Consider the following 24974-nt stretch of genomic DNA (forward strand, 5'->3'; position numbering starts at 1 on the left):
GAGGCCGTTTTCCCGTGGGATTTCTGCTGCCTCCTGCTCTGGGGGCCCCACAGGGACACCCCTCTGGTGCCCACGAGGTGACAGCAGGCTGGCTGCCCACGCTCTCGGGTGCCCAGCTCTGGTTTTGCCTCCAGGACCTCTCCAGTGCCGGGCTCTCTGGAGCAGCTCGGATGAGGAATCACAACATGCAAATCAGGCAGCTTGATGTCTTTAATGAAATCCTCGGAAGGAAAGCGCTTCTCTGGTGAATTGAGGATATTTATTTCTCATACAAGAAATTTAACATGCAGATTAGTTGGGGCTGGTAATTTATCACATGAGATTGTCCTATTAAGGGCTGCATCGAGTCCTGCTGCCTTCGGAAATTACCTTACACATAGATTACCTCTGGACAGACTCCCATCCGTAGAGAAGCATCTCCTGGCTCCTAAATCAGCCCTCGTGCCTCCCCTCAGGGCCTCCACAGCTGCTGCAGGAGTCCAGCAGCTACTGAAGGATTCCCTGCCTCCTCCCAAGAGCCCAGATCCCCTTTGCTGGAGCTTGGAACAGTGTAATTCCAGCTCTGACTCCGGCTGGCTTTGCCCCAGCTCCCCTCTGCCAAGCAGGGCTGGCACAGCTGAGCCTCCCCGTGCCATCCCATGCCAGCCCTGGGGTGGCTTTTCCAGCACGTGGTGTCTCTGATCCAGCTCCCCCTCCTTCTGGGAGCCTTTCTGTGTGGCCTCACCCAGATTTGGGGCTCTTTCAAGCCCTGCTCCTCTCTGGGCTGTTGTGGGGTGTCCCCCGGGGGTGCAGGGACACAACTGGCTGCACACACAGGACTCTGATGAGCCTTTACGGCCCGGTGGGGATCCCAAATGTTTGATGCCCAGAGTTTGTCCCCCAATTATGTGAAATACGGAGCCAGGAGCCTCGGAAAATCCCAGGCCTGGGGCAAACACGATGGATCACCCCTGGATTCCTGCTGGGAGCTCATCCCTGCTCTGGTGGGCCCAACCCTTTGCCAGCCCAGGTGTGAAGCCCATCCCTCTGCCTTGGGGAGCTAATTACCATGCAATGAGTTAATTAAGGGCAGCAAACATTGGAAGGGTTGCATCCAGGCTGGGTGGGAGCTCAGCAGGGCTTTCCTGGTTCTCGTGGCTCCAGCCTGGCCTGTGTCACCTTTGGTGTCACCTTTGGCACCACCACAGGTGGCAAAGCCCCAGGAGTGCTGGTGAGGAGCGTGGGCAGCGTGGAGGGGGCGGTTTTTCCTGGGAATGTTTGTGCTGGGGAGGCTCCTGCCTGTCTCTGTGCCTTGTTTGGAACTTTGGGGACGCTTGGACGTTGGCACGAGGAGCTGTGGGCACAGGGCAGCGGTGCCAGTGAACCACAGCAGCGTCGGGGCTGGCAGGAGGCACACGTTGGGCTGGCAGAGGAGGGAATCTCCCTGCAGGGATCCTGGAGGGGCTCAGGAGCCGCGGTGGGGAGGACAGGGGACTGTCAGAGCAGGAGATGCCACCGGAGCTGGGAGGTGGCCAAACTCGTGCTCAGCAATGCGCCAGAGCCCTCCGGATGCCGCAACACGGATCGAGGCTCGCTCCGTCCCCGCTCTGCAGGAAGGAGGCTGATTAATACACGGGCATTAATTATTAAATGGCTCATTGTTCTGGCAGGGCCAATTGAGGCAGCGATTTACGGGGCTGCCAATTCCCACGGCCGAGGGAAAACACTCCGGGCGGGAGGAGAGGCAGCGGCCACGTGGATCCAAAGAGAATCCGTTCCAATCGGGAGCTAATTGAGATCCAATAGCCCAGTTAAGCGGGGCTGATGGAGCTCCAGGGGGGGCTCACAGCCTCATCGAGCGCTGGCCCGGAGCAGGGGCCGGGACACTGCTCGGATGCTTCGAGTCGTTAAACCTCTGCTAAGTGTGTTTTAATGCTCACTTGACATTTCATTATCCCACAGTAACTATTCAAACACGCGTCCCCTCCAGAATTAATTAGTCGTTATGCAGGATATTAATCAAAGGGGACTGTGCCAGTGCGCTTCCATCCCAAATCCGATCCAGCTGTTGCTGTTACTGGGCGGCATTGGAAGAACCTCACAGATTTCTGCGCTCTTCTGGCTTTCAATTTGATGGATCAAATCCTTTGGCTGCTGCTTTTCCCGGCCCTTCTCCACCCCCTCAATCTAAGAATAATTCGGCAGCGTCAGCCCCACGCTCCTCAGCAACCCTACAATAACAGAGCCGCGGCAGCCGCCGGGGCTGGGGCACGGCTGTGCCGGAGGGACGGGAGAGTCCTGCGGGTGGCACGGCCGGGAGCTGGGCACAGCCGGGAGCTGGGCACGGCCGGGAGCTGGGCACCGCCGGGAGCTGGGCACGCTGCTGAGCCCTGCCCGGCTGAGGGACCGGGATGGACGGACAGACGGACGGACGGACAGGTTGTCATTCCCAGCATGCAGCCATCCATCTGTCAGACAGATCCGGTGCCAGAGCCGCTGCTGCAGACCCGCGGCTCCCCCGGCACGGGGCTCCTGCCCGCGGAGCCCCCTCCTGACCCCGGGGCTGAGCGGGCCGCAGCCGCTTCCTGCCGGGCCAGGGGGGTCAGCGCTCGCCTCTCCCCACGGACCGTGCCCTGTCAAGCTCCGTCTTCACAGAGAAGCCAAACAAACCCCTGGAACAGCGGAGTCAGCAGCGAGGGCTGCGCCGGGAGCCGGGCCAGCTTCACCTCGGTCCCGGCTGGAGCGGGGGCGGGGGGACAAAGCCACCCGGCCGGGGGGACAAAGGCACCGGGAGCGGTCCCAGCTGGAAGAGCTCCTTCCTCGCGTGGAACAATGGCCCTGCAACTCCTGGCCGCGAAGCCGCGGCACAAACCGGGGGGTGGGGAGGCATCCAGCCCTCCTGCCTGCCGCGCATCCCCCGTGAGGGGTGACAGGAGGGTGACATTGGGGTGAAATCAATTCCAGTCCCCTCCCAGCCAGGCGCGATGGGGGAAGGAAATCGAACCCGAGCGCTCTTGGATGAAAGCCTCGGTGGAAGGCGAGCGGGGAGAACAAAGTCTGTGCCGGTTTGGTTGATGACTGCGGGCTGGGCTGCGCCGGAATTGATTTCCTTTCTCCGGGCTATTTTCAGCTGCTGAGGTGTGTGTGGAAGTGCTGCTGCTTCAATAACTCCTCCAGCTCCCGTGTGTGGGGACCAGGCCCCCTTCAGTGCATCTGCTGGAGTGTCCTGGGCTGGGGACACGGCTCCCTGTGCCCACGGAGGTGTCCTGCCCGTGGGGACACTCTAAGGGACGCCGTGCTGCCGGGGCTGTGCTGAAGGTGCTCCCTGTGACCCCGTTTGTGTCCCTTGGGCTGTGCCAGCGCTGGTGGCTTTGCATTGTCCCCATCTGGAGGGGACACGGGTCTGTTTGGGGACACACGTGTCCCTCTGCTGCCGTGTGTCCGTCCAGCCATCCATCCGTGGGCGTGCGTGTGCTCGGGAGTCACGGTGTGATTTATTAACGAGGACACGGCAAGGAGAGCGGGCCCATTACTCCTGGCGTCTGCAGCCCTTCCTGACAGCTCCGTGGAATTGAAATATCTTATTTAAAGCCTCTGGGGAGCGTTTTTAAATATCAGCCGTGACACTCAAGGTCTCGTTCCCAAAGGGCACCCTCCCCCCTCCCGCGGGGACGGGTGACCCCGGCACGCCGCGTGGGTGGGCTGCTGGCTGGGTGTCACCGCGGCCTTGGTGACAGTCCCGCCGGGCCAGGGGACGGCCCTGTGTCCCCTGTCACCCTCTGCCGTGCGGGGAGGTGGGCGCGGGGCCCCGCTGCGCTGCCGGCGCAGGGAACGCGCTCCTCAGGTCTTATGAAAGTTTAATTTACGCTCGGTTCTCAGAAGAACAAACAAAGCTCTGCCGAAAGAGCCCGCGGCGGGTTTTAACGCAAGATTAGATTTTGGGCAAGGAGGGCTGAGCTTGCTGTATTTATTCCCTCTCTGCTTTATCTCGCAGCGCTCCCCGTCGGGGACGGCGAGGCTGCAGCGCCTGCCCGGCCCCCGGAGGCTGCCCCGGCTGTTCGAGGGGGATGAAACCGGAGCTCCGGGGCTGGGGACAGCCCTGGTGGCAGCAGGGTCCGGCCTGGGGACCGCGGCGATGCTCGGGGGGCGGTCGAGTGGAGATGTTCTGATTTCCTTTATCTCCTCACCGGCTGCTGGCGCTGATAAGAGCAGGCGTGGGGGTGATAAGGGGGACGTCGGCCGGGATTCATCGGAGCAGTGCCGGACTTGGCCGCTCTCGGGTCCGGGAGCTCCTGGCACACGCGCAGTAAATCGGGAGGGTGTGCAGGACCTGCAGCCTCTCCGGGAGGCTGTGACAGTGGCACGGATGTCCCCTCACGGCTGGTACCCCTCCCGCAGGTACATGATCACCTCGCTGGACCGCACCCACGCCGGCTTCTACCGCTGCATCGTCCGCAACCGCATGGGAGCGCTGCTGCAGCGCCAGACCGAGGTGCAGGTGGCCTGTAAGTGACCGTCCTGCCCCGTGGGGACCGCGCGGGGACACCCAGCTCCCGGCGCTGGGGGACAGCTCTGCTGTGGGTGCCACTCGTGGCCAGCACGGGCGAGCCTGCAGCAGCCTGGGGTGACACTGGCAAGGACATCCAGAGCGTCCCTGGGGTGGTGCTGGGCAGGGACATCAGAGCATCCCTGGGGTGACACTGGCAGGGACATCGGAGCACTCCTGAGGTGATGCTGGCAGGGATGGCTGGAGCATATCTGGGGTGATGCCGGTGAGATTTAAGGAGGAGATGGCAGTGCTGAGGCCTGGGATGGCGGCTCTGTCCCCCAAAAGGGACCTGCCCCTCTCTGTCACCCTTTGCCTCTGGGATATCCCCAATCCCATCCCCTTAAACACCTCCTGAGGAGCAGTGACAAATCAGGAGGATAATGAGAAATTAATAAGGCAGCTGTGCTAACAACTAATGATAATGGCAAAGTCGTTAAAAAAGGATTCTTTACATGTTTTTAATTACAGCAATTAAGGAAGTCAATAAAAATCCCCTGTCCCACCCCCCTCCTCCACACCCCCCGCTTCCCTCAGTCTCCCACAAGTGCTCCATGCTTCCAGGCTGGGAATGGCAGGGGGGATGGAGGCAGCTGTGCCACACCTTGTCCCTGGAGCCAGGGTCATGCTGGGGTGCTCCTGGCACCGGGACATGCCATGGGGAGCAGGGAGAGGCTGGGGAGCCCCGGGACTGAGCCCTCCCTGCTGTGGCTGCAGCCTGTCTGTGGCGGGGACACTCGGGCAGGGGTCCCTGACCCAGCACAGGAGGGATGGAATCCATGGATGGATGGATGACCAGGAGCAGCTGGCGGCATCTGAGCCACCCCCACATCCCCCACCCTGAGCCAGCCGAGGAGGGGACGGGGAGCAGCCCCTCTGTGCCATCCCACGGGAGCCCATGGCCCAGACCCCGTCCTGCTGCCTGGCCAGACCTGCCTCTGCATCCCTGGGCTCCCCCCCGGCCCCTGGCACGGTTCCCTGCCCTGTTCTGCAGACATGGGGAGCTTCGAGGACGGCGAGACGCAGCAGAGCGTGTCCCACGGGGAGGCGGCCGTCATCCGCGCGCCCCGCATCGCCAGCTTCCCGCAGCCCCAGGTCACCTGGTTCCGGGATGGACGGAAGATCTCCCCCAGCAGCCGCGTGTGAGCACCCCTGGAATCCCTCTGGAACCCCCCCAGCATCCCGGGGGTTTCCCCTTGTCCCCACTCTGAGGGTGTTTAGCCAACATCGCGGTAAAATCCAGGGACAGGCCCGGTGACTAATGGCTCTGTTTGTCACCGGAGAAAGGGATGTCTTCACAAAAAATGAAAGCAGGCGGGAGGAGGGCGGGAGAGAGGGTGGGATAGAGCCGAACACGGCACACACACGTGTGCCCGGTGTCCCCACGGAGCTGTGGCGGATCCCGGTGCTGCCGGAGCCCTGGGCAGCCACAGCCGGCAGGAATTGAATTTGTAACCCCCATTATGCAGGAATTGAACTGGCCTCCTTTCGATTTGCAAAGCGGGATTGAGGAGATAAAACTCCTTTATCTCATATTTAATGGTAAAAAACCCATATTCCCCACAGCATTTTATGTTTCCAGCAGATTAGATTGTTCCAATAAGTAAAAAATGAAAAAAAAAAGGAGAAATTCTCAGAATCTGCATCGTCCCATGGGCTCTGCTTGGACAGAGGGGGCAGGGCTTGGTCCCCCCATCCTGGGGGGAGGCTGGGGGTCCTGTGTGGGTGCTTGGTGGGCAGTGAGGGTCCCAGCTCGATGGGTTCACCCCCGCCCCGCTCTCCTCCCAGAGCCATCACGCTGGAGAACACCCTGGTCATCCTGTCCACGGTGGCGCCGGACGCAGGGCGTTACTACGTGCAGGCGGTGAATGACAAGAACGGGGACAACAAGACCAGCCAGCCCATCACCCTGACTGTGGCCAGTGAGTGTGGGGGGCACCGGCCCCCTCTCCCCAACCCCTGCCTCGCCCCCAGGTTAAATTTGCAGTAAATCTCTTCGGAGGCTCCGGCTTCTGCTTACTAAACAGTTCAGCTGCCTCAGAATTTATTTAGGTGCTCGTGGTTGTGCTGCAGGCGCTGGTGTGTCACAGGCAGAGCATCGTGCAGCCATGCCCCAGGACGGGCTGTGGAATGGGGGCTGCAGTGTCACCCCATGGACACCCCCACCCTTGTCCATGTCCCCCTGTCAGCTCCTGGTGCTCTGGAGCAGCCCCTGCCTGGGGTCCACCCCTGTGGCTTTGTCTCTCCAGTTCCTTTGGGCCCCCCAGGACTTCCAAGGGCCCCCCAGCCCATCTGGGTGGTGACAGCCCCTCCCATGGGACATGCCCTGAAGTGACATCAATCCTGTCACACTCTCCCCGTCTCCCCTCCTGCTGTTCCACAGGGTTAGGACAGGTTATCCCTGTCTGTCTGTCTGCCCGTCTCCCATCCCCATCAATCTGTTTTCCCATCCCTCGGCGTCCTGGAGCTCCATAAACATCCCAGGCCCTGTTTATGGATTCAGCTCTATCAGCAGCTTTCGAGCCCATCGCGTTTTTACAGCGCCTACACAAGGGTTTTTTACTGTTGCCATCATTTTGCTTTATGGACTCCCTGCTCCCTCCTCCCTGCTGCCACCAGCCTGGTGGCCCTGCCCAGGTGTGCCAGGGCTCCTGCGGGAGGACACAGCTTAGGGACAGCTGAGAAGGCACCCTGGTGCCACCAGGTCCCTGTCACCTTTGACTCCTCCAAGCCGAGCAGCCGGGGATCCGGGTGCCCTCTCTGGGGACACCCCAGGGTGGCAGGGGGTGCTCATGGCTGTCCCTCTGTCCTCTTCCTCCCCAGACGTGGGTGGCCCGGCTGATCCCATTGCACCCACCATCATTGTCCCACCCAAGAACACCAGCGTGGTGGCCGGCACCTCGGAGGTGACCATGGAGTGTGTGGCCAACGCCAGGTGAGCCGTGGGGTGGGGATGAGGATGGGGAATCTCCCTGCTGGCATTGCCCAGCCCCGGGGCTGGGTGCTCCTAAACCCCTTCCCACCACACTCCTGGAACCTGTGGGATGCAGGGAGGTCCCTTCCCACCTGAGTCCTGCGGGATGGAGAGGGGTAGGATCCTCCAGGGAAGCTGGAGCTGGCTCTTGACACGCCCTGGCCCCCCAGGCCGCTGATCAAGCTGCACATCATCTGGAAGAAGGACGGAACGCCCGTGTCCAGCGGGATCAGCGACTACAGCCGGCGGCTGACCATCCTGCACCCCACCCTGAGCGACAGCGGCTTCTACGAGTGCGAGGCTGTGCTGCGCAGCAGCAGCGTTCCCGCCGTGACTGCTGGCGCCTTCCTGGCCGTGCTGGGTGAGCTCCTGCCCCTGCTGGGTCATCTCCTGCCCGTGGGCACCTCCCTCTGTCCATGCTGGGTGAGCTCCTGCCCCTGCTGGGTGAGCTCCTGCCCACGAGCAGCCCAGACCACTCATGCCATGAGCTGGGGCAGGCTCAGCCCCCGGGCAGGGATGGGAGGTGACAGGAGGGGCACTGGTCAGCCCAAGGACCCTGGGGAGAGGCTCTGCCCCCGTTCCTACTCCCTGGTTCCCTTGGCAGAGCCCCCCCAGTTCGTCAGGGAGCCGGAGAGACACATCACGGCCGAGATGGAGAAGGTGGTGGCCATCCCCTGCCAAGCCAAGGGTGAGCTGCTCCCCGGCACCCTCCGTGCGCTGCCGCCAGCCCGTGCCTGACGTGGCTGTACCCGTGCAGGTGTCCCCCCTCCCGAGATGGCCTGGTACAAGGATGCTGCCCTCCTGCAGCTGGAGAAGCTGTCCCGCTTCCAGCTGCTGGAGGACGGCAGCCTGCAGATCAGCGGGCTGCTCCCCGATGACACCGGAATGTTCCAGTGCTTCGCCCGCAACGCGGCCGGCGAGGTGCAGACCACCACGTACCTGGCCGTGACCAGTAGGTGCCACCTCCACCTTGCCCTGGGGGTGCCCTGTCTGGGTGGTGGGCCACACACAGCTCAGGGAGCCCAGGAAACTTCTGGGTCAGTCCGGGCCGGGCACAGGGAGGGAATTCAGGGGGGCTGTGCACCTCTGTGCCCCACAGGCATCGCCCCCAACATCACGCGGGGTCCCCAGGACAGCACGGTAATCGATGGCATGGCCGTCATCCTCAACTGCGAGACCTCGGGGGCGCCACGCCCGGCCATCACCTGGCAGAAAGGTAAAGGGCTGGGGACGAGCCTGTCCTGGCTGCCCTGGTGCCACCCCAGCGGTGGCCGTGGCGCTGACAGGGCTCCGCCGTGTCCCAGGGGAGCGGGTCCTGGCCAGCGGCTCCGTGCAGCTGCCGCGCTTCACCCTGCTGGAGTCGGGCAGCCTCCTGGTGAGCCCCGCGCACCTGCCCGACGCTGGCACCTACACCTGCCTGGCCACCAACTCCCGTGGCGTGGACGAGGCCTCTGCTGACCTGGTGGTCTGGGGTAAGGGGCTCACGGTGGGCCAGGCAAGGGAGGGACCCTGCCCGGCTCTGGGACCAGCCCGGTGCTGCGGGATGGAGCTCTCTGGGGATGGGAGCTGGGTTTTGTGGGTGCAAACGGGGGCTGTCCCTGCCGGTGCCGCTCCTGCAATGCTGGTAGGTCATTGTGTCCCCCCACAGCAAGGACACGTATCACGGACCCGCCGCAGGACCAGAGTGTCATCAAGGGCACCAAGGCTGTCATGAGCTGCGGGGTCACCCATGACCCCAGCGTGGACGTCAGGTGAGTGAGAGGCTTGGGGAGTCCAGGCATCCCCGGGTTGCCCACCTGGCTGCTATCACTGCTGTCCTGGGGAGGGAGATGAGGGTCCCCTTCCTCAGTCCCGCGCTGGTGGTCCTGCAGTGCCACCTGGTGCCCTGTGACAGCGAGCCCCTGGTCCCCTCTGCTCGCTGGGGGGCTGTGGGACACCAGCACACCTGGCTCCCCCTGGCAGGTACGTCTGGGAGAAGGACGGGGCACCGCTGGGCCCCGAGAGCGGCCCCCGGGTGCGCCTGGACGAGGTGGGCACCCTGCACATCTCCCAGACCTGGTCGGGTGACATCGGCACCTACACCTGCAAGGTGATCTCAGCCGGGGGCAACGACTCGCGCAGCGCCCACCTCCGTGTCCGGTGAGACCCCCCTCACCCTGCCAGCATCCCCACCCGGGGCTGGGCCCCCTCCTTCCCTCCCTAACCCCCCTGTCCAGGCAGCTCCCCCACGCCCCCGAGAGCCCCGTGGCCGCCCTGAGCCCGCAGGAGAAACGGGCCATCAACCTCACCTGGGCCAAGCCCTTCGACGGCAACAGCCCCCTGCTCCGCTACGTCGTGGAGGTCTCCGAGAACAGTAAGGGGCTGCTGCCACCCCCCTGGCACCGCTGGCACTGGGAGAAGTCCCCAGCGTCACCCTGCTGCAGAAGATGCTGCTCGGGGACCCTGGGGCTGGTTAGCCAGGCAGGGGACCCCAATGTCCAGCAGGCCAGGTCCCCACCCTGCCGTCCCCTCTTCCCCCAGATGCACCCTGGACCGTGCTGCTGGCCAGCGTGGACCCCGAGGTGACATCGGTGACAGTGCGGGGCTTGGTGCCCGCTCGCTCCTACCAGTTCCGCCTGTGTGCTGTCAACGACGTGGGCAGGGGACAGTTCAGCAAGGACACGGAGAGGTGAGTCCCGGCTGGGGGTCCTGGGGGGGCTGGTGACCCCGGCTGCTCACCCTGCCCCGTCCCTGCAGGGTGTCCCTGCCCGAGGAGCCGCCCTCTGCGCCCCCCCAGAACGTCATCGCCAGCGGCCGCACCAACCAGTCCATCATGATCCAGTGGCAGCCGCCCCCCGAGAGCCACCAGAACGGGGTCCTCAAGGGCTACATCATCCGGTAGGGGCCAGCAGGGGTGCCCGGGGGTCCCAGACCCGCTGCTGGTGGGGGCAGGGGCAGCTCTGATGGCTCCTGGTGCCCAGGTACTGCCTGGCCGGGCTGCCCGTGGGGTACCAGTTCAAGAACATCACCAACGCCGAGGTCAACAACCTCCTCCTGGAGGACCTTATCATCTGGACCAACTACGAGATCGAGGTGGCCGCCTACAACAGCGCCGGCCTGGGGGTCTACAGCATGAAGGTGACAGAGTGGACCCTGCAGGGAGGTAGGCAGGGACAGTCAGGGGTGGGCAGGGGCTGGGTGGGTGCCCTGACAGCCACAGGCGCCATTGGGGCGGTGGGGTGGGAGACAGGAGGATGGGTGTGGAGGTCCCAAGGGGATGGGGATGTGCTGGGCAGGGATGAACCGGGGTTGGCAGCCAGCTGATGGAGGGGACCTCGTGGAGCTGTCCCTGTGAGCTGTCCTTTCATCCTGGCAGTGCCCACGGTGCCTCCAGGGAATGTGCAGGCTGAGGCCACCAACTCCACCACCATCCGCTTCACCTGGAACCCCCCCAGCCCCCAGTTCATCAACGGCATCAACCAGGGCTACAAGGTGAGGGTGATCCCCAAAACCAGAATGGCTTGTGGGGAAAACTTGGTCAGCCTTCACAAACTGTCTTGGCTCCTCCTCGCCGACATCCCCGATTTTAATTGGCTCTCCTCTGACTGTTAAAATAATATTTACTGTTATTTAACACTTGCATGGGCTCGGAGTCTCCCATGCTCTGTAATTAATTCCGAATTGCAATTAATTCAAATTTACATTAATGAAATTGAATTAAAACATTAAACTTGTGTTTTAATCCACTCGAAAGAAGTTTGGGAATTTAATTGCCGCTGAATGAGATAACCAGCGTGAGTAGGATATTTAACATTCCTATTAAACGCCACTTAGTATTTTTGATTAGTATTTTTAGGGCCTAATTAGTGTTTAATTAAGTTGCTAGAGGCTATCCTGCACAATACCAATTAAATGCCCAGCCATCCCTCCTGGATGCGGGCAAAGGGGGGATCCCGTTATCGATGGAGTTAATCACAGCTCCGTAAACAGCGCTGGCATCGGCTGCTCCCCGCACCGTTAATTGATCATTAATCAACGCCTAATTAATAAGAGGACGCCGGAGGCGGCGTTTTTGGCGCTGGGAGCCTTCACGGCGGCTCCTTTCTCCCGCAGCTCATCGCCTGGGAGCCGGAGCACGAGGACGAGGCCACGGTGGTGACGGTGCGGCCCAACTTCCAGGACAGCGTGCACGTGGGCTACGTGCCGGGGCTGCGCAAGTTCGCCGAGTACTTCACCTCGGTGCTGTGCTTCACCACGCCCGGGGACGGCCCGCGCAGCCCCCCGCAGCTGGTGCGCACCCACGAGGACGGTACGGGCAGGCTCCCACCCCCCCGGGACGGACCCTGCCCTGCCCGCCCCCCGGCTCCGTCCGAGGGGAGCCCGCTCCTCGCGGGGGTCCCGTGGGTGCCGAGGGATCCTGCGCTTGGGCGCTGAGTCTCTGGGTGTTTTTGGGCAGTGCCCGGCCCCGTGGGACACCTGAGCTTCAGTGACATCCTGGATACGTCCCTGAAGGTCAGCTGGCAGGAGCCGCTGGAGAAGAACGGAATCCTGACGGGTAAGGGAGCAGCAGCAGGTGCTGGCTCTGTCATCAGTCCCCTTCCCACCCTGCAGCACCTTCCCCTTTTCCTGTCCCATTCCCACTTTGCAGCACTGTCCCCTGTGTCCCCTTGCCACCCTACAGTCACGCTCACATGTCCTTTTCCTCCCCCTTTGTCCTGTCCTCTTCCCACCTGCCCTGTCCCACCCCTGTCCCCGCACAGCCTGTGGGGTGGGCAATGCAGGGGTGACACCGCAGGGGTGACACGGCAAGGGGTGCATTCCAGGGTACCGGATCTCATGGGAGGAGTACAACCGCACCAACACGCGGGTGACACACTACCTGCCCAACGTCACCCTGGAGTACCGCGTCACCGGCCTCACCGCCCTCACCACCTACACCATCGAGGTGGCTGCCATGACCTCCAAGGGACAGGGACAGGTCTCCTCCTCCACCATCTCCTCAGGGGTGCCCCCAGGTGAGCACGGCGGTGTTGGGGTGCTGCAGGGCTGTGCGCAGTGCCGGGGGCAAGCGGCCGGTGCCACCTACCCTGCCCTGTCCCCACAGAGCTCCCCGGTGCCCCCACCAACCTGGGCATCTCCAACATCGGCCCCCGCTCCGTCACCATCCAGTTTCGCCCGGGTTACGACGGCAAAACCTCCATCTCCCGCTGGCAGGTGGAGGCACAGGTACGCAGGCTAGCTCAGAAAGGGGCTCAGGGGGTGTTGGGGGGCAGCTCACCCCACTCACCCCGCTGCTGCCCCACAGGTGGGCCAGAACGGCGAGGCTGGCGAGTGGGGGCTCGTGCACCAGCTGGCCAACGAGCCCGACACCCGCTCCATGGAGGTGCCCAACCTGAAGCCCTACACCTACTACAGGCGAGTGCCAGGCTGGTGCCACGGTGCCATCCCTGGGTCCCCCATTGTGACCCCCTCCTCGCTGTCCTCCCCAGGGGACTAGAGCCATCTCAGCCCACACTGTGACCCCCCTGTCCTCTCCTCTCCTCTCCTCCCTCAGTTTCCGCATGCGGCAGGTGAACATCGTGGGCACCAGCCCCCCCAGCCTGCCCTCCAGGAGGATCCAGACCCTCCAGGCCCCCCCGGACATGGCCCCTGCCAACGTCACCCTGAGGACGGCCAGCGAGACCAGCCTGTGGCTGCGCTGGATGGTGAGGGGGCTCAGGGGCTCTGTGCCTGCATGGCTGAAGGGGGATGGAGCCGGGGGGCTGTGGGACATCAGGAGTGACCGTGCCCGTCCCTGCCAGCCCCTCCTGGAGCAGGAGTACAACGGGAGCCCCGACTCGGTGGGGTACAGGATCCGGTACGCGCGGGCGGACGGGCGGGGGCAGCCGGCGCTGCAGGTGATCCGGGACCGCGTGGAGCGGGAATTCACCATCGAGGACCTGGAGGAGTGGGCGGAGTACCGGGTGCAGGTCCAGGCCTTCAACGCCATCGGCTCCGGGCCCTGGAGCCCCCCGGTGCTGGGACGCACCCGGGAGTCAGGTACTGCTACCCACCTGGGCACTGGGCACCCACCTGGGCCAATCCGGCCTCTGACCCTCTCTGCTGCCCCCTCCAGTGCCCTCCTCCGGGCCCAGCAATGTGTCAGCAGCGGCCACCTCCTCCAGCAGCCTGCTGGTCCGATGGAGTGACATTCCCGAGGCTGACTGCAATGGGCTCATTCTGGGCTACAAGGTGAGTTCCTGCCTGTTGGCACCACAACCTTCCCTGGGGGAATCAGCCTGCAGGCTGTGGGGTCCTGGCTGTGCCACCCCCAAGGAGCTGGTGGCCCAGCTGTGTCACACGGGCTGTGCTGCAGGTGCTGTACAAGGAGAAGGGCTCGGAGGCACGTGCCCAGTTCTGGCTGGCAGAGGGCAATGCCACCCGCAGTGCCCAGCTCACCGGGCTGGCCAAGTACACCCTGTACGAGATCCGGGTGCTGGCCTTCACCAGGATGGGCGATGGTGTCCCCAGCCGGCCTCCTGTCCTCGAGAGGACGCTGGATGATGGTGGGTGACAGCACCTGGCTGGGCTGGGTGACTGATCCCATCCCATCCCTGGGTGACTGATCCCATCCCATCCCTGGGTGACTGATCCCATCCTATCCCTGGGTGATTGATCCCGTCCTATCCCTGGGTGATTGATCCCGTCCTATCCCTGGGCGACTGATCCCATCCTATCCCTGTTCTCTGGGGCAATCCCTCTCCCCCTGCCCAAGATGCCCAGGCCTCCCAGGGGATGGGATCTTTTCCCCACTCCCCAGTGACTCCAGTCTGTCCCCCTGCAGTGCCCGGGCCCCCCGTGGGGCTCCTCTTTCCTGAAGTGAGGACCACCTTGGTGCGGCTCATCTGGCAGCCGCCGGCAGCTCCCAACGGCGTCATCCTGGGTAGGTGGGGAGGACCCGGGTCGAGCCACACTGGATGCTCTGCAGAGGCGCTGTGGGAGCCGGGATTATCAGAGACCAGTTCCCTGGGATCTGGGAGCCCTCAGGGGTGAAGTTTCCCTGCCCGGATGTTGGTCCCGGGCTGGGTGTGAGCTCCCTTTGGACAGGCTGGGATGGAGGGGGCGGCACGGGGAGGGGCCCAGGCTGGTGTCCCCTCCCCAGTGCCGCCACGCCGCTCCCTCCCCGCAGCCTACCAGGTCAGCCACCGCCTGAACACCTCGGCGGTGACCGCGGCCGCCGTGGAGGTGCTGGATGCCGGCGCTCGGCAGTTCACGGCCACGGGGCTCCAGCCCGAGGCCACCTACCTGTTCCGCGTCACCGCGCAGACCCGCAAGGGCTGGGGCGAGCCGGCCGAAGCCCTGGTGGTCACCACCGAGAAGAGAGGTAACGATGGGGGTCCCGGCTGGCGGCGGGGGGCTGGCGGTGCCCCCGCAGCGCTCCCAGCCCCTCGCCTCCCCCAGCCCGGCCGCAGCCCCCCGGGAAGCCGCTGGCGCAGCAGGAGGAGGTGCGGGCACGGAGCGTGCTGCTGTCCTGGGAGCCGGGCAGCGACGGGCTCTCCCCCGTGCGCTACTACACCGTGCAGAGCCGCGAGCTGCCCGACGGAGACTGGGCTCTGCACTCCGCCCCCGTAAGCCACAACGCCACCGCCTTCGTCGTGGACAGGTGAGGGGCTGGGGACGCGGTGGGTGGTGACGCTCCGGGTGGGTTCCCGGTGCCTCAGTTTCCCCATCTCGTGGGAAATGCTGGTACGAGGCTGGGGAGCGATGGCGCGGTGGGAGGGAGGTGGCTCGGGGGCTGGCTGCCCTGTCCCCAGCCCGCTCTGCTCCCTGCAGGCTGAAACCCTTCACCTCCTACAAGTTCCGTGTGAAGGCCACGAACGACATCGGGGACAGCGAGTACAGCGAGGAGTCGGAGTCCCTCACCACCCTGCAGGCGGGTCAGCACCTCCTGGGGCAGGGACAGTGGGTACCCCCGTGCCCAGGGGAACTCCTCCTTTGCCCTGGGCGTCTCCGGAGCCTCACCACCCTCTTCTCCCCCACAGTCCCCGAGGAGGCTCCCACCATCCTCTCCATCACCCCCCACACCACCACGTCGGTGCTCATCCGCTGGCAGGTACTGTCCCCTCTGCCCTGCCCGGGGAGGTGGCATCAAGGTGGCACCTCAGAGTGCTAGGGAGCCCTGGGCCAGAGCAGCCTCTGACTGCCTTCCCTCCCTCCCCTGCAGCCCCCGGCTGAGGACAAGATCAACGGGATCCTGCTGGGGTTCCGGCTGCGGTACCGGGAGCTGCTGCACGACAGCCTGAGGGGCTTCGCCCTGCGCGGCCTCGGCCACCCCGGCGCCACCCGTGAGTGCCCACGGCCCTGGGACAGGGGCTGGGGTGACCTGGGGGTGGCAGGTGGGATCTGAGCAGTGCAGCATCCACAGCACCTCCCTGCTAGCAGGGTCGGGCTGTGCCCTCTGGAGCTGTCACAAATTTCCCTGTGCCACCAGGTCCGTGGTCCCTAAAGTCCCTTTGTGCTGTCACTGGCTGTGTTCCACTGTGTCCACAAATGTGAACCTCACAGGGGTGTCTGCACCTAACACGGGCTGTGAGACGTCCTGCTGCTGTCCTCAGCCCCTGCAGGCAGCAGGGTCACATCCACTCTGGTGGCAGCAGGGACATGAGTGACAAGGGCAGAGCCCAAGGCAGGACCTGGCCCTGTGCTCTGTGGGGATCCCAATGCCCAAACCTGGCTTGTGGCACTCAGGGGATGGGGCTGGAGGATGGAAATGCTCCTCAGTACCTGGGAGCATTACCTTTCTGGGGAGCCCTGGCCCACAGTGGGGTGGGGAGGCTGTGTGGGGTTGGGGGCTCAGAGGTAGGAGCCCCCCCTGCCCTGCACTGACCCCCCCGTTCTCCTGCCCAGCTGTCTATGCCGTGCACAACCTCAGCGAGGTGTCCCTCACCCAGTACAAGCTGGACAGTAAGTGACCACCCCGTGTCCCCCATTGCCACCCCTGCGTGTCCCTGCACTGCAGGGCCAGCTGGAACCCCTCTGCCCCATCCAGCTGCTCCTTGGGGACACCCCCTTCTTCCCAACATGGGGGGCTCTGCCAGGTCCCTCAGGGGTAGCGGGGCTGCCCCATCCTGGCCAGGGTCCCACTCGCCCTTTGTCCCCCAGACCTGAGCAAGCACCGGCGCTACGAGATCCGGATGAGCGTCTACAACGCCGTGGGCGAGGGACCCCCCAGCCCCCCCCAGGAGGTGTTTGTGGGGGAAGCAGGTGAGTCCTGGCAGGGTCTGCCTCTGCTGGGGGCTGCAGGGAGGGGGCTCGGCTGTCCTGGGACCCCTCACGGCCCGAATCAGTACAGTGACACCGTCCCCTCCCTCTGCACAGTGCCCACCGGAGCGCCCCAGAACGTGGCCGTGCAGGCGGCCACGGCCACGCAGCTGGATGTCACCTGGGAACCGCCACCCGTGGAGAGCCAGAACGGGGACATCCAGGGCTACAAGGTACCTCCTGCCACCGGGGGGCTCTGGGGAGGGGCTGAACCCCTGGGGGGCACAGGGTGGGTGGCACTGGGGGTGCTGTGCGTGATTTCAGGGAAGGGGCTCCCGAGGAGATGCCGGGTGTCCCATCCCGGTGCCGAGCGGCGGCGGGGCAGCAGATGGCGCCGTCGGCCCTGGAATGCGACCGGGATGTGTCGGGATGCAGCCGGGATTTGCCGGGATGCAGCTAGAATGTGTCGGGATGCACCGGGATGCAGCCGGGATGTGTTGGGATAGAGCTGGGATGTGTCGGGATGCACAGGGATAGAGCAGGGGTATGTCGGCATGTACAGGGATATGTCGGGTCCCCATCCATTGTGATTCCTCCTGCTTGTCCCCATCCCGCGGGAATCTGGCCCGGCTCGAAGGCGAGCTCAGCACCCCCTGGTGATGCCAGCCGTGCCTGATGCCCGGCACAGCCTGCAGCCCTCCTGGAAAAGGGGCTCTTCTGTTCCCTCTGGCCACTTGGAGCCCGGGCGGGGACGTTTGAGGGCTCGGGGAAGGCGAGCTGGGTGGGACCCGTGCCTCAGCCAGCTCCCCTCGGCCCCTCCCGCAGATCCACTTCTGGGAGGAGCAGCGGCAGAACCAGAGCGCGAGGGTCAAGACCCTTTTCCTGCCCGAGACGGGCGCGAAGCTGAAGAACCTGACGGGCTACACCTCCTACTGGGTCAGCGTGGCCGCCTTCAACGCCGCGGGGGACGGGCCCCGCAGCGTCCCCGTGAAGGCACGGACACAGCAGGCAGGTGGGGCCCGTGGCACGGCTCCCCCTGCACCCTCGGCTCTCTGGGGACGGGTCTCCACGGGTCCAGCTCCAGGGATTCGTGCTGCAATCCTGAGCAGAGCATCCCCGGGCTCACCCCAGCGGGTTTGTGGGGTGGGGGCACATGGAGGTGAATGTTTCATCTTGAGGAGGATGAAGGTTTTGGGAGGACACAAGGAGACTCGTTCCCCTGTGGAATCCTTGCTGGAGCAGGGATGGGGCCCGGGGGTGTGAGCTGGTGGTCAATCAGCATTAGGGTGGGGGCACGGAGAGGGGCTGCCTGCTGCTGGGGGTGTCCCCTGGAGCACTGAGCTGGCTCTGTCCCCCTGTCCCCTGGCAGCCCCCAGCGCTCCCGGCTCCATCCGCTTCAGCGAGCTGACCACCACGTCGGTGAACGTGTCCTGGGAGCCACCACCGCTGCCCAACGGTGTCCTGGAGGGCTACAGGCTGGTCTACGAGCCCTGCACGCCCGTGGATGGTGAGGGCACGGCCGGGGGCGGCGGGCAGGGCTCGGGGGGACCCGGCTCAGCCTCCATCCCCGCAGGCGTCAGCAAGATCGTGACAGTGGACGTGAAGGGGAGCAGCCCGCTGTGGATGAAGGTCAAGGACCTGGCTGAGGGCGTCACCTACCGCTTCCGAATCCGGGCCAAAACCTTCGCCTACGGACCGGACGTCGAGGCCAACATCACCACGGGGCCCGGGGAAGGTACGGGGGGCACGCGGGGTGAGGGATGGGGTGGGGGCTGGCCCGGCTCTGGGCCGGGTTGTGCCTCTGTCTCCAGCTGTGCTCTGGTCCCCAGGTGCCCCCGGCCCCCCCGGAGAGCCCTTCATCTCCCGCTATGGCTCGGCCATCACCATCCACTGGTCCAGCGGGGACCCCGGCCAGGGCCCCATCACCAGATACGTCATCGAGGCACGGCCCTCAGGTACCACTGCTGCCTCTGCTCCATCCCCACCCCGGGGGCAGGTGGGGTGTCTGCAGGGTCCCCAGGACGAAGGAGGAACTGATGAATCTGACTCCGTGTTCTTGGAAGGCTGATTTATTATTTTGTGATCTGTATTGTATTAAAGAATGCTACACTAAAACTATACTAAAGAATCGAGAAAGGATGCAGACAGAAGGCCCCAAAGAATGATGATGAAAACTCGTGGCTGGAAGGAGTCCTGACACAGCCTGACCGTGACTGGTCATTAAGTCAAAACAATTCACATGAAACCAACCAAACAACCATCTGTTGGATAAACAATCTCCAAACCACATTCCAAAGCAGCGAAACACAGGAGATATGAGCAAATGAGATAACATTGTTTTCCTTTTTCCCTGAGGCTTCCCAGGAGAGAAATCCTGGTGCGGAGATTTTTCCGGAAAATATGATGGTGACAGTCAGGAGAGGGGAAACTGAGGCAGGGAGTGCTGGCCTGGGTTGGGTGTTAGGACCCAGTGTCTGGGGGTGTCCGTGAGGAAAACGCTGCTGGGTGGGGCTGCTGGCAAGGGCAGCGCCTGCAGGGCCGGTGGATGGAGGGACAGCACCCCTGCCCTGGGGGGTCCTGCAGAGCCAGCCCTAAAATCCCAGCCCCGTTGTCTCTTCCAGATGAGGGGCTCTGGGACATCCTCATCAAAGACATCCCCAAGGAGGTGACCTCCTACACCTTCAGCATGGACATCCTCAAGCAGGGGGTCAGCTACGACTTCCGAGTCATCGCCGTCAACGACTACGGCTACGGCACCCCCAGCACCCCTTCCCCCTCCGTCTCAGGTGGGTTCCCGGGGCCCCCTGTGCCAGAGGGAGGGTCCTGCTGGTGCTCTGTTCTCGTGGCCATCACTGAACCCCACCCCAGCTCCTACAGAACCCCAGTCCCACTGCCAGCCCCCCCTTTCCAAATCCCCCTGCAGCCCTGTCCCTTTCTGGGGATCCAGGCCTCCCCAAGTGCCCCCGTGCTCTGCAGAGGGCTGTCCCCATGTCCCTGTCCCCCTCTGACCCTCCCTGCTGTGCCCCAGCCCAGAAAACCAACCCGTTCTATGAGGAGTGGTGGTTCCTGGTGGTCATTGCCCTGGTGGGGCTCATCTTCATCCTCCTCCTCGTCTTCGTGCTCATCATCCGCGGGCAGAGCAAGAAATACTCCAAGAAGTCGGACTCAGGTGAGCGAGGGAGTGTGGTGGGTGGTGACAGGACCCTCCTGCTCCCGTGGGAGCCTCTTGGGGTCTCTCCCTGCCTTTGGGGTCTGTGTGGAGTGGTGGGAGCCTCCCCTCCTGCCCGCCTTGGGAACAGCTCCTGCAGAGCCCCAGTGCCACCCCATAACGGTCCCAGAGAGCGCCGGGAGCTCGGGATGAAATGAAGGGTTTGTCCCACAGACAGCTGTGGAGGCAGGGCAGCCTAGGGGCTCGCAGAGGTCACTGGGATTAGCCAAACACAGCTCTGTTTTCTTAGCTCTGTCAAGGGCTCAAATTGTGGGGAAAATCCAGAGCTCCTCGTTAAGCAAACATCCCAGAGTGGGGAGCTGGGGGCGCTGGGGCAGGGCAGGGGGCTGAGCCAGGGCAGGGCTGGCTCCTCCTGGCTGTCCCCAGGCCCTGGTGACTCTGGAACCAGCACACCCCCCCCAGGGCCATCCCCAGCCCCCCTGGCCGTGCTGTGCTGCCTGTGGAGGGGCTGGGGCAGGCTGAGCATCCCATCCCCCAGGGAACAGCTCCAAGGCGGCCGCCCTGAGCCACGGCGAGATGGTGAGCCTGGATGAGGGCAGCTTCCCCGCCCTGGAGCTCAACAACCGCCGCCTCTCGGTCAAGAATTCCTTCTGCAGGAAGAACGGCATCTACACCCGGTAGGGACCCCTCACAGCCCCCTCCCCGCACAGGGGGAGCATCTTTGGTCATCCCTGCTCGGTCATGGGCCGAGGAGGGCTTGGATCCCCAGGGGTGACCCTGATCTGCCCAGTGCCCCCCCTGAAAGTCCATCGGGGTTCTTGGGAAGGGGTTGGCACGGCAGAGGGGTGATCCCTGAGCCGGCCCTGTGGATCCCTGGGGTTGTCCCCAAGTGGCCCAGCCCCGAGCAGAGGGGACACACGCTGACCCCCCCTCTGCGTGTCCCCGAGGTCCCCGCCCCGGCCCAGCCCCGGCAGCCTGCACTACTCGGACGAGGACGTGACCAAGTACAACGACCTGATCCCCGCCGAGAGCAGCAGCCTGACCGAGAAACCCTCCGAGGTCTCCGACTCCCAGGTGAGCCCCGGGGCCGCACACGGGGACAGGGACCTGGGCGGGGTGGAAGGCGCTGAGAGGCCTCCCCGAGCATCAGCCCGTTCCTCTGCCCGCCGCCAGGCGCGTCCCGGTTTGGGAGCTGCGCTGCTGCTCCCGCCCCACCCCGCTCTGGAGGCAGCAGCATCCCCGCGGCTCGGCGGCACAGCGCCCGAGGGAAGCTGGCACAGCCCCCGGCCCGTGTGCTGCGGATGTGACACTGCGGGGGGCTCCCAGGGCTGCTGGGGACAGGGCACGGCAGGTCAGCGGGGCCGGGGGCCGTCCCGCTGCCCGGTCGCCGGTGGCAACGTCCGCGGCTCTGCCAACTCCACAAAATGCCACCTTTGTCTCGTCCCGGGGCCACGGGCAGCTGTGGCCGGGCAGGAGCGTGGAGCCCCGGGGAGGCCACGGGACCGTCCCCGCCAGGATGGATGCTGAGGGGCTGACACCCGGGGAAAGGTCCCGTGGGTCCCTAGGGCCGTCCCCGAGCAGGAGGGGACCGTGCCCAGCGTGCCCCCCCGCCGCTGCCCGCACCGGCTGTTTCCTTGGCAGATGCCGGCTTCTCTCGCTGCGGCCCGAGCGGGGCTCGAGTGGCTTTTGAGGAGCTGTGAAGAGCTGCGGGAGCTGGCGCTGGCGCGGGGCAGTTCCCACCGCCCTCAATGGGCCCTTTGTGCGCCGCCGGAGAAGCTGAATCCAATTACCGGCAGAGCCCAAAAACACCCTCCCCGCCAGCCCCGGGGGCAGCGCGGCCTCGGCAGCGCTCAGGAACCTTTTGTATGAGGTTTTGTTTTGTTTTAGCAAGAGGCAGAAACCCCCCAGTGATGCTGCAGCCGTCCCAGCCTTTAAATACTTTTGGGATGTGCTCGCCAGCGTTCCCAAAAGAGCACTGGGAAAGCACCAGGAAAGCACTGGAAATCACAGAATGATTCAGGCTGGAAAAGACCTCTGAGATCACCCAGCCCACGCTGTAGCCCATGCCCACCTTGTCCCCAGCCCAGAGCTCTGAGTGCCACGTCCAGCCCTTCCCCGGGCACTCCAAACCTCCCTGGGCAGCCCCTGGCAATGCCAGGCCACCCTCTCCGTGTGGAAATTCCTCCTGAAATCGTGACCTCCCCTGGCACAGCTTGGTTCACTCAGTTTGGAGGGCAAGTAAAGCCATCTTCCCAAGGAGATCTTGGAACTCGGGATTCCCTAGGATTTTAGGTTTAAGAAATTGGGATTCAAGAAATTGGAGCCTTTAGGCTGAGCTGGGGGGGTGCAGGTGTCCCTGCAGGACCTGTGACACGCAGAGTGCTGGCAGGGCCAGGTCAAGGAGGACAGAGAGGGACAGCCCAGGCTCAGCACTTTGACAGGGCACAGGCTGATCCTGCTCTCCCACCTGCAGCCTGGATGCCTTTTCTTTATGTTGGGGCCGTTCCCTCTCATTTCTGGGAGCAGAGCCCGACCCCATTGAATTTGGGGGCTGTTGGGAGCTGTCCCCACCTCACCACGCGTCCCCACGCTGTTTCTCAGGGCAGTGACAGCGAGTACGAGGTGGACCCCGGGCACCAGAAGGCGCATTCCTTCGTCAACCACTACATCAGCGACCCCACCTACTACAACTCCTGGCGGCGGCAGCAGAAGGGCATCTCCCGGGCTCAGGCCTACAGCTACACCGAGAGCGACTCGGGCGAGCCCGACCACACCCCGCTCTCCAACAGCACCTCCACGCAGCAGGGCAGCCTGTTCCGCCCCAAAGCCAGCAGGACTCCCACCCCCCAGACCCCCGGCAACGCCCCCAGCAGCCAGCCCGGGACCCTGTACCGCCCGCCCAGCAGCCTGGCGCCCGGCTCCCGAGCCCCCATCGCCGGCTTTTCCTCTTTCGTTTGATATTTAAACAGAAGGAAACGAAGAAAAAACGAAACAGGAGAGGGGAGGAAAATTAGGGAAAAAGAAGAAAAAAAAAAAAATTAAAGAAAAGCCCCAAGAAATTAAGAGAAAAGGAAAAAGCAGCGAGGGGAGAAGAGGAGGAGGAGGAAGGGGAGCAGCCCCAGGCTCCAGGGGGTTTCTGCCGGATGCCAAGCGCCGTCCCTGGGGCTGGGGAGCAAACCCAGGGCCCCTCCGTGGCCAAAGCTTCTGTGTCACAGACTCCACATGGCCCCTGGCCCCCGTGGGGGCTGCCCCGGAGCTGCTGCTGGGGGCTGGGGGCTGGGGCAGGGGCTCCTGCCGTGCCAAACCCCGGCCCCTCCACCCCTGGCTCCCCCAGGACGTGGGGACAGGCGGAGACACAGAGACAGGGCCGGAGGAGCTCTGCTGATCCTAAAACCTCTGGACTTGAACCCCCCACTCTGCACCCCCCAGCCTCTGGGAGAAGGGGGAAGGATCCCAGGGGACAATCCATCGCCGCCCTCCTCGGTGCCTGGCCCAGCACAGCCCCCAGCAGAAGGCAGGACTGGAGAACCCCAGGAGAGCCCCAGTGGGGTGCAGGTGGTGCTCAACCCCCCAGTTCTGCACCTCGGGGCTCGGGGGAGGACTCGGATGGGGCAGCTGGAGCCTCCCCTCGGCACTTCTGCTGCTTTGGGGGTTTTCACGGGGTTTTGTGCCCAGGCCTGAGGGCGTTGGGGGGTGTTGATGCCCGGGGGGTCTGTGGCTGTTTTGGGGGTGTCTGCACAGCCCAGCCCAGCCCCCACAGTGCCTATGGGTGAGCCAGCACCAGCCCGGCAGGGCCGTGGCACCCTGAGCTGAGGGAGATGCCAATAAACAGCCTGAGGACGAGCGTGTCCCCTCTCTGTCACCTTGCTCTGCCAGAGAAAGGCCCAATGCCACGTGTCCGTGTGTCCTGCTGTCCCACTGGGCCTGTGGCAGCCCTGTGGCACCAGGGAGGAGCTGGGCAAGGGGTGCCCGAGGTGCTGGGTACAGCCCAGAAGGGTGCAGGGGGCTGTGGTGGCCGTGTCCTGCACGTTCCCATCACAGTGGGGTCGGGAGCTGTGGGGAAATGGGGTGATGGCACAGGAGACCCCACTGCACCGTGCTCTGGGCACTGCCAGCAGCAGCCCTGGCACTGGGGATGGCTCCTGGGCTGTGCACAGCCGCCCTCTCTCGCTCTGCCCTTCAGGCCCGGCAGGAAAATCCAGGTGATGTGTTCAGGTTTCATCAGCTGTCACCAGCCGGGGCTGGGGGTGGGGAGGGCTCACAGAGTGCCAGCTCCATGCCAGGGCTGCACAGTCCCTGTCACAGCCCCTGGCAGCCACAAACTGGGACCCTCACCCTGGCGTGGGCAGGGGGCTGCCGGGGGAGCCTGGTGCTGCACTGGGGCCCCAGTGCTGCAGCCCCTCCTTGGACTGGGAGAACTGGGCTGCAGAGCTGGCCTTGCTGCTGAGCCACACTCACCGTCTGTCCCCACACTGGCTCACGGTGTCCCCAGAGCAGCTGGCATTGCTGGGGGGTGGCTCCTCTGGCCTGCTCAGAGCAGTGCAGCCCCCAGGGGTGCCCGTCCCCTCCTGGGAGCCCTGGCACCCCACTCGTGGGGACAGTGACGTGGCACAGAGGGGGTTCTGTGCCTGCTCCTCGTGTGCAGCCCTGGCATGCTGCTTGTGCAAGAGGGACCTTCCTCCCACCGGGACACGGGGCGGAGCAGGTCGGGGGAGTGGAGCAGTGCAGGTGAGCTGCCAGGGCAGGGAACGCTGCTTGTGCAAGGGGTGCCACCCCTGCAAGGGGCATTGCTGGGAGGGAGGGGCTCCTGGGGCTGGGGCTGGTCCCTGGTGAGGGCTGTGCCCTGGTAAGGGCTGTGTCCTGGTGATGGCTGTGCCCTGGTGATGTCTGGTCCCTGGTGAGGGCTGTGCCCTGGTGATGGCTGTGCCAGCCCTGCAAGCACCGAGCTCCCCACACCCCTCTCCATCCCGGGACAGGGGGATGCAGGCCTGGATCCCACCCCTGAGGGATCTGCCTGTGCTCCCCAGCTCCAGGACAAACCGAGCCCAGGCCTGGCTCACCTGCCCTGGCCCAGCTGGTCCCTGGCT

At 64.4% G+C, this 24974-nt stretch overlaps 1 protein-coding gene across 1 annotated transcript in view; it reads left to right on the forward strand.

The window, feature by feature from the left end:
- The window catches only part of SDK2 (sidekick cell adhesion molecule 2), a gene marked incomplete at its 5' end in the record, with an annotated part of 44848 nt that extends 21554 nt beyond the window's left edge, over positions 1-23294 (forward strand). The window contains 42 exons of the mRNA XM_084218537.1: positions 4378-4484; positions 5520-5667; positions 6314-6447; positions 7349-7460; positions 7670-7860; positions 8104-8187; positions 8257-8451; positions 8599-8715; positions 8804-8971; positions 9148-9250; positions 9462-9638; positions 9716-9852; positions 10020-10167; positions 10236-10376; positions 10460-10641; positions 10855-10970; positions 11592-11787; positions 11935-12033; positions 12302-12493; positions 12583-12704; positions 12784-12893; positions 13033-13183; positions 13280-13517; positions 13594-13709; positions 13834-14023; positions 14302-14400; positions 14647-14841; positions 14919-15120; positions 15291-15394; positions 15500-15570; positions 15682-15835; positions 16365-16421; positions 16620-16721; positions 16836-16951; positions 17544-17730; positions 18088-18453; positions 18548-18673; positions 19340-19504; positions 19747-19887; positions 20426-20564; positions 20835-20961; positions 22489-23294. Coding sequence (XP_084074663.1) covers positions 4378-4484; positions 5520-5667; positions 6314-6447; positions 7349-7460; positions 7670-7860; positions 8104-8187; positions 8257-8451; positions 8599-8715; positions 8804-8971; positions 9148-9250; positions 9462-9638; positions 9716-9852; positions 10020-10167; positions 10236-10376; positions 10460-10641; positions 10855-10970; positions 11592-11787; positions 11935-12033; positions 12302-12493; positions 12583-12704; positions 12784-12893; positions 13033-13183; positions 13280-13517; positions 13594-13709; positions 13834-14023; positions 14302-14400; positions 14647-14841; positions 14919-15120; positions 15291-15394; positions 15500-15570; positions 15682-15835; positions 16365-16421; positions 16620-16721; positions 16836-16951; positions 17544-17730; positions 18088-18453; positions 18548-18673; positions 19340-19504; positions 19747-19887; positions 20426-20564; positions 20835-20961; positions 22489-22845 — 6382 coding nt within the window. The 3' untranslated portion in view covers positions 22846-23294. The remainder of the gene's footprint in view (positions 1-4377; positions 4485-5519; positions 5668-6313; positions 6448-7348; positions 7461-7669; positions 7861-8103; positions 8188-8256; positions 8452-8598; positions 8716-8803; positions 8972-9147; positions 9251-9461; positions 9639-9715; positions 9853-10019; positions 10168-10235; positions 10377-10459; positions 10642-10854; positions 10971-11591; positions 11788-11934; positions 12034-12301; positions 12494-12582; positions 12705-12783; positions 12894-13032; positions 13184-13279; positions 13518-13593; positions 13710-13833; positions 14024-14301; positions 14401-14646; positions 14842-14918; positions 15121-15290; positions 15395-15499; positions 15571-15681; positions 15836-16364; positions 16422-16619; positions 16722-16835; positions 16952-17543; positions 17731-18087; positions 18454-18547; positions 18674-19339; positions 19505-19746; positions 19888-20425; positions 20565-20834; positions 20962-22488) is intronic.
- Between the last annotated feature and the right edge of the window lie 1680 nt (positions 23295-24974).

This window comes from Fringilla coelebs, assembly GCF_963513975.1.
Source record: "Fringilla coelebs genome assembly, chromosome: 19".
NCBI lineage: Eukaryota > Metazoa > Chordata > Aves > Passeriformes > Fringillidae > Fringilla > Fringilla coelebs.